The 6,337-nt window shown below is 44.8% G+C and overlaps 2 protein-coding genes across 2 annotated transcripts in view; both read left to right on the forward strand.

The window, feature by feature from the left end:
* Positions 1 to 1,015: 1,015 nt before the first annotated feature.
* LACBIDRAFT_327985 (uncharacterized protein) lies at positions 1,016 to 4,743 on the forward strand (the record flags this gene model as incomplete). Its single annotated transcript, XM_001881828.1, has 11 exons — positions 1,016 to 1,112; positions 1,165 to 1,197; positions 1,258 to 1,486; positions 1,612 to 1,921; positions 2,117 to 2,258; positions 2,312 to 2,362; positions 2,422 to 3,217; positions 3,546 to 3,990; positions 4,229 to 4,330; positions 4,396 to 4,428; positions 4,714 to 4,743. The coding sequence occupies 11 exons, from the start codon at positions 1,016 to 1,018 to the stop codon at positions 4,741 to 4,743; spliced, it is 2,268 nt and encodes a 755-aa protein (XP_001881863.1).
* Positions 4,744 to 6,126: 1,383 nt separating this feature from the next.
* The window catches only part of LACBIDRAFT_327986 (uncharacterized protein), a gene marked incomplete at both ends in the record, with an annotated part of 2,061 nt that continues 1,850 nt past the window's right edge, over positions 6,127 to 6,337 (forward strand). Inside the window, one exon of the mRNA XM_001881829.1 lies at positions 6,127 to 6,334. Within this exon, the coding sequence (XP_001881864.1) occupies positions 6,127 to 6,334 (208 nt within the window). The remainder of the gene's footprint in view (positions 6,335 to 6,337) is intronic.

Raw genomic sequence — 6,337 nt, forward strand, 5'->3', positions numbered from 1 at the left:
CTCCCCTTTCCTTGCTCCCTCCCCCTCCATTCCTCTCTTCCCCCCTCCCTTTCCCTTCCCCCTTCCTTGCTCCCTCCCCCCTCCCTTTCCCTTCCTGACACCACTCCCTCCCCCTCCATTCCTCCCTTCCCCCTTCTTCCCTCTCCCCTTTCTTTTCCTTCTTCTCCCTCCCCCTCTCTGTAACATAGAATCTAGTAAATTTAATTAATTTAATTAATAAATATACTTCAATTTTATTTTTTGTTTTGAGATCTAAGTTCAGGAATTCTGAATTAACTTAGGTCTGTGGCAGTCCAGTCCAGTCCAGTTTTGTGTTGGGAGAGTCCAGTGGAGTCCAGTTTTGTGATTTGCAGTCCAGCCCAGTCCAGTCCAGTCCAGATTTATGCTTGCAGTCCAGTGGAGTCCAGTGGAGTCCAGTTTTGTGATTGGCAGTCCAGTCCAGTCCAGTCCAGTGGAAGCCAGTGGAAGCCAGTGGAAGCCAGTGGAAGCCAGTGGAAGCCAGTGGAGTCCATGTGGATTATGTGGGGGATGGTAAAGTATTGACCATCTGGTCCCCTACCATCTTTTTCATCGGTAAGACGCATCTCGTTTTTTGGTCCATCCACCCTTCCTCGCACCCTGGTCGTGTTGCGTATCTTGGGCCATGCGTGCACCCTGCCTTGCGCCCAAGTCGTGTTTGATTTTTTTGGGGATCCACCCTTCCTCGCGCCTGTGACCAGACTATGCGTTGGTTGCAGCAATCAGACTATATGTCGGTTGCAGCAACCAGACTGTATGTCGGTTGCTGCACAAGAGAATCACATCTCCTGGCGAATACTCGATCCCGGGAATACGCACGGAGCTGTGATTCTCTCGTCATTTCATTTGACCCCACCATTTCTTGGTGAAAACTTTGATCCCAGATGTTTATCGAACAAGATTTTGATTACTTTTCACAGGTACACATCACTTTCAAAAATGTCGGGTAGAATGAGTTCATGTACATATTATTGTTCTGTTATTTCCTCCATTCATAATGCTGATAACTTACACAGATGGCAGCCCAGATTGCTATGGCTGCGAACATTATGACAACAGTGACACAAAGTGGCCCTTGAATCAACAGGATTGTGGTGGGTGACAATTGTGCTCTTCTAAGACTGTAATAACCATTTGTTTTGGTAGAGGATATCACTCCCTATGATGCCCTCATCCTGGGTGAGCTCAATGAATCCTTCACCCCTTCAACGACATCGATGTCCACCCATTCTCTTCCAGGGGGACAATTGGTGCCTAGACGAGGCGTGGTGACTTCACCCAATGTATCTTGGTTGCCCTACATCACCGTCGCTCCTTTGCCTGTCCAAGCCTGCACTAATGGTCAATTTGCACATGCCGACTTCACCATCTGCCCCCAATGGTGGTTCAGCAAAACGGCCCACCTCACCTTCGTGCTCTGGCGACCACTCGAGCAGGACATCAGGAAGCACCCCCTTTCTTGGCTCTGGTGGGATGTCCAACCGAGGCATTTTAACCCTGTGGAAGGCTCAGCTTTCCAAGACTTAGGAACTCTCGATGAGAAGATCGCAGGCGTCATGAGATCAGAGGCCAAAAAGCTCCATTCCCAAGTAGCCGAAATCGCACGCACCAAAGACCCAAAATCTGTGGTGGTCTCTTCTTCATGGCCAACCGGATGCGCAATGCTTCAGGCCACCTCTCACTCACAACATTTTACTATTGGGATCTGGTCTGGCACGTTGCCAGCTTCCAAAGGCTGTACATGGAAACTCTTGCAATGGTGGACTGGTTCAAAACCTGGGAGGCTCGCCTCCTTGAACCTAACCGACAGGTTTACCCTGTTGACGAGACTGTGATGGGGGCCATTACTGACAGTCTCGAGACAGCAGAGACTCTCTTCCACATTGGGGCGCCCGTTTGGCTGGTTCGTACCCCAGCCAAAATACATCCACTAATCAACATTTTGAATGTACACCCCCCAACGCCAAAAAGCATTGCCACCCTCCGCGATTGCCGTCCTTCTGAGGTAGACCCCTGTGAACTCTGCCTCGATGACTATCCAGAACGCCATTTTCCAAACATCACGACGGCTTCCCCTCGAAGCACACTCTACATACAGGCATGTCAGGCGCATTTCAAAGGGTTTCTTGGGGCAGAAGACCTGAAGCCAGTTGTGACGGAGCCGCAAAGTGGCTCGTTATCCGTAGAGCCAGGTACAGGGCCCAGTCGAACAGACCGCGAAGTTCTTCGAGTGTCCCCTTGTAAGTTTGTTGCTAAGTTCACATTGATTCTTGCTCACAAATTAATGCATTAGACTCAAATCCTGCTTCATCCTCAACAAAGGCTTCAGGGAGTATGTCAGGGGGTATGTATTAATAGTCTACTTGCTTTGCTTTTATTGATGAAAATGTCTCTAAGTCACAGCATGCGTAAATCGCGATAAGTTTTGCGAGATTGAGGAGGCCTTCATACCCCCTCAATCCCTGGTGTGGAAGAAGGCGCTGCAAAACGTGAATCTCGACCCCTCCCGCATCAAGTCCTCCAAAGATCATGTCCGTGGTTACCAGTTTCCCGACCCCTGGCTTTTTATGAAGGGAACAAACCATAAGGCTTTCACGCTCGCTTGGCTGATTTCGCACAGCCAGTGGCTTCAATCCTTCATGTCTCTCGATTACTCTCCATCGCCCGCCCCGCACACTCAACACTGGTGCGATTTCCTGTATCATTTCTCAAAGGAGATGAATCTTGTTGATGGTTCGTGGGCTGAGAATCTTCCAACATCACAACACAGTAAGAAGGGTAAAACTCCGGCAAAGGGTGGTAGAAAATCGGAAAAGTCGAAGCAGAATTACACCATCAAGCGAGGGGAGTCTCTAAAGAATGCTCAAACTACGTTTTTCGGACCCAGGGTTAAATTGGGTGAATGTCCGCATTCGATCTTCTGGCATGATGTTTCGGTGATGGAGGGGAATACCGACAATCTGACACCAGCGATTTCAGCGGAAATTCTGTGGAACCTTTTTGAGCAAAACTTTCGTTTGGAGCTTCGTATGGTCGACCAGCAAGTTTTACCGGCAAATTGGGCCTCGCAGGAATTGGCGGCAGTTCGAGATGAGTTGGTTTGGAGGACTTTCCCTGAGGACGATGATGGATATATTGTTGGGAGATTGCCAGAGACCAATGTGGGACTCGTCACAGAGAACTGGAGGGATCGGGCAAGGTTGGTAGAAGCTTTATGGGCGCTCATCATAGGTTGGCCTGGTCCTGATGCGTGTGCACTTGCATCAATGTCAATATTTGATGGGTCTGGGAAGTTGGCAACAATGCGCACGGACTTTGAGCATATGGAGGAAATGGCTGTCGGACTGTATTGCCAAACATTCTTCGATTACTTTGGTCGTGCCCCCTCCACCCCACATCGCATTGCTACTTCATAATTGCCAACTTTGTCATCTCGGATTCTTTTGTCTTGTCGGTGTTTATATCTTGCACGTTTATTTTGGTACCTTTCTTTTTTTAATATACATGTGAACTTGCATCCGTTTTAGGAAAGTTTTGGGGTCAGATAAGAGTGCCTTGTCTGTGATCGACATTCTGCTTTCTTCCCCCTTCTTTGTGTGTCCTTCACTCAGCCAAGTCATCATGTCAATGTACAAGAAAAAACCAGCTAAGTCTTTGCCACCAGAAAATGCTGGCCTTTTTCCTGTAAACACTGCACCCAAATCCTTGAAGGCCCATAAAGCTGTTAAAGGAAATCTGTACACACCAGCTGGACATTTTGTCCAGCCCTTTAAGCCTGGGGTTTCCAAGAAAGCAGACCCTTTTCAGCCACTGGCAACAACTCTTACCTTTGAAAATGAAGGTGATACTGTCCAGTTACCAGGCAAAAAGCAGAAACAATTTCAGCATTGGGAAACTGAGGTTTTTCCCAGTCTAATGGAGCCATATGTCAAACTTCTCCATGAAACGGACTCTTTGCAAGATATGGTGCAAGTTCGTTCTTGAAGTTGCTGCTCTGGTTGTGGGTCAGGCAGACAGTTGAATGTTGCATGAATTTTCTTTGAGTGTATGTGTTCTGGTATATCTCGAGAAGTCACTAATAATTTTGGCAGGTATTGAGATTCTTTCCCTCTGCAATTGCACTTCCCCAGCACTTCAACTCCTTGAGCTAGGGTTCTTTCCATGTGCACCAGTTAATCCATCTCTCGCAGTGGACTTGAATATGCTCGAGTTTGTAAATGAGCTGTTTGTAAATGCAGCTCCAAATACTACAGCTTGGTGTGAAACCTTGGAGACCTTTCTTGGAAACAGAAGATACAAGTTAACAACTCGGGTATGTTTTATTTGTTTTCTGTCAATGTTTTTTCCTTGCTCAAAAGTTCTTTTACTTTAGAATAGTTTGTGTCGTCGTTTTGGAAGTGCTATGCAGTGGTATGCGACTTTGATTGACAAGAAGAACCTTCTTGTCAACAATTATCTGGATGATATGAGAAGTTCAATCAAATTTTCAGGTATTTCTTGCCTATGACAATGTTTCTTGGAACTAAAAACTTTTCAAACAGAAGACCATGATATTGAGCAAGGTATTTCTTTTTCTGGCTCAGTCAAGATATATTTCTGCTGCAACTCAAACATTTTTTCACAGATGAAGAAATGGACCAATGTTTTTTTTTTTTAATCAGAAAGATTTGTGTAATTCTAACTTTTTTTGAACAGATAAGGATGTTGGAATGGAACAAGGTTTGATTTGTTGCATTTGAGAGAAGAAATCTTTCAATTTACAATAAAACTTTTTTTGCAGATGAAAACATTGAAATGGCTGATGGTATTTATTTTTCTTTTAAGTGAAAAGTTCTTATGCTAATTCTTTTTTTGTGTAACACAGATAATATTGATCAAGGTGTTTTTTTTCCTTTGGGCTCAGAAAACATTTCATGTCTAACTCTTTTCACATTTTTTAGAAGATAATATTGAAATTGGTATGTGGTTTTTTGTCCAGTGAAAGGAATGTACTGGAGCAAATGTTTAGATGAGGATATGCACACTGCTGCACCAAACTTGGAAAGACCAAGTGACTATCTGAGAGGACGGTCTCCTTTGTGCTTTGGTGGAAAAGATTGGTCAAAGCCTGATGATTTGTATGTGGAGTTTTTGGCCAACACTATTATTGTGATCTCAACTTTTTTTTTGTAAGGGTTGATTTCATTGTATGCTTGTATGCTTGTTTCAAGCAAAAGTCGCGAAAGGCTCAGGGTAAAGAGCCACCTGCCCCTCGGAAGCATCCGGATACAGCATTCATCTCTTCAGAAGATGTCAAGGCAATGGAGGATATAGTCAATGAAATCCGCCCAGAGCCCAAATCTGGTTCAAAATAGTGTTTAAAGGTTCAGTCCATACGACCGCAAAAAACCGGTGGACCGAACTGAACCGGACCATGGTCCGGTCTTTTTTTCGGTTGCAGTTGCCCCAATTTGGGGTTGGTCCGGTTGCCGGTTGCCTCATTTCGAAAATATATTAAAACCGTTCAAAGACCGGTTTTGATCGGTTGCAACCGGTTAAACGGTCACGTGCGTTACATACCCTTGTAACCACGTTTATTACCTTTTATTGGGTTTTTGTTTCATCAAAAACGGTTAAGAATTGAGAAAGATATAACCAAATTCATATTTTACCTGAGTCTCTACGAGAAGTAATTCGGTTTCAGTCATAGCTATGTCAAATCTTCATAAAATCTCTTCAAAATTGGTAGAATGACGGGTATTTACATGCTTTACTATTTTATATAACCCATTTATTTTTCAGAGTAATAATAGTTGAGATACAAATGGTTTATATTGGTATAATAAATTATACGCAAAAAAACCGGTCTGGATCGGTCTGAACCGGCTCCATAGACCGCAATAGACCGGTCCTAGGTGGTTCGGTTCGGTTCCCTCAATATCTGGGTCGGTCCTAGACCAGTTGCGGTCCACGGTTGCGCGTTTTGGGGGCAAAAAACCGGACTGAACTGAACTTGCGAACACTAGTTCAAAAGGTAAAAAGTCACAAGATACTCCTTTACAGCCTCAGAAGGATGAAAATCCTGACTTGTGTGAGCCTGGACTCAAAGTTCCAAACTCTGTGCTGAACATGTGTGGAGACTCTTTTACTGCTGCAGATGAAAAACAAGTTAAAGCTAGCACTCAGTTCTTTTCTGATACTGGACTCATGGCTCTTCTCTGTGAACATGATCGTGTCTTATGGCTGGTAAACATGACTTCTGCAGGAGAGAAGCAACACTATGCTCTGGTTCTTTTAGAACATTTGTTCAACCATTTACCCTCGACTGCTAGAGTGGGTT

This window comes from Laccaria bicolor, genomic scaffold, assembly GCF_000143565.1.
Source record: "Laccaria bicolor S238N-H82 LACBIscaffold_14 genomic scaffold, whole genome shotgun sequence".
Lineage (NCBI taxonomy): Eukaryota > Fungi > Basidiomycota > Agaricomycetes > Agaricales > Hydnangiaceae > Laccaria > Laccaria bicolor.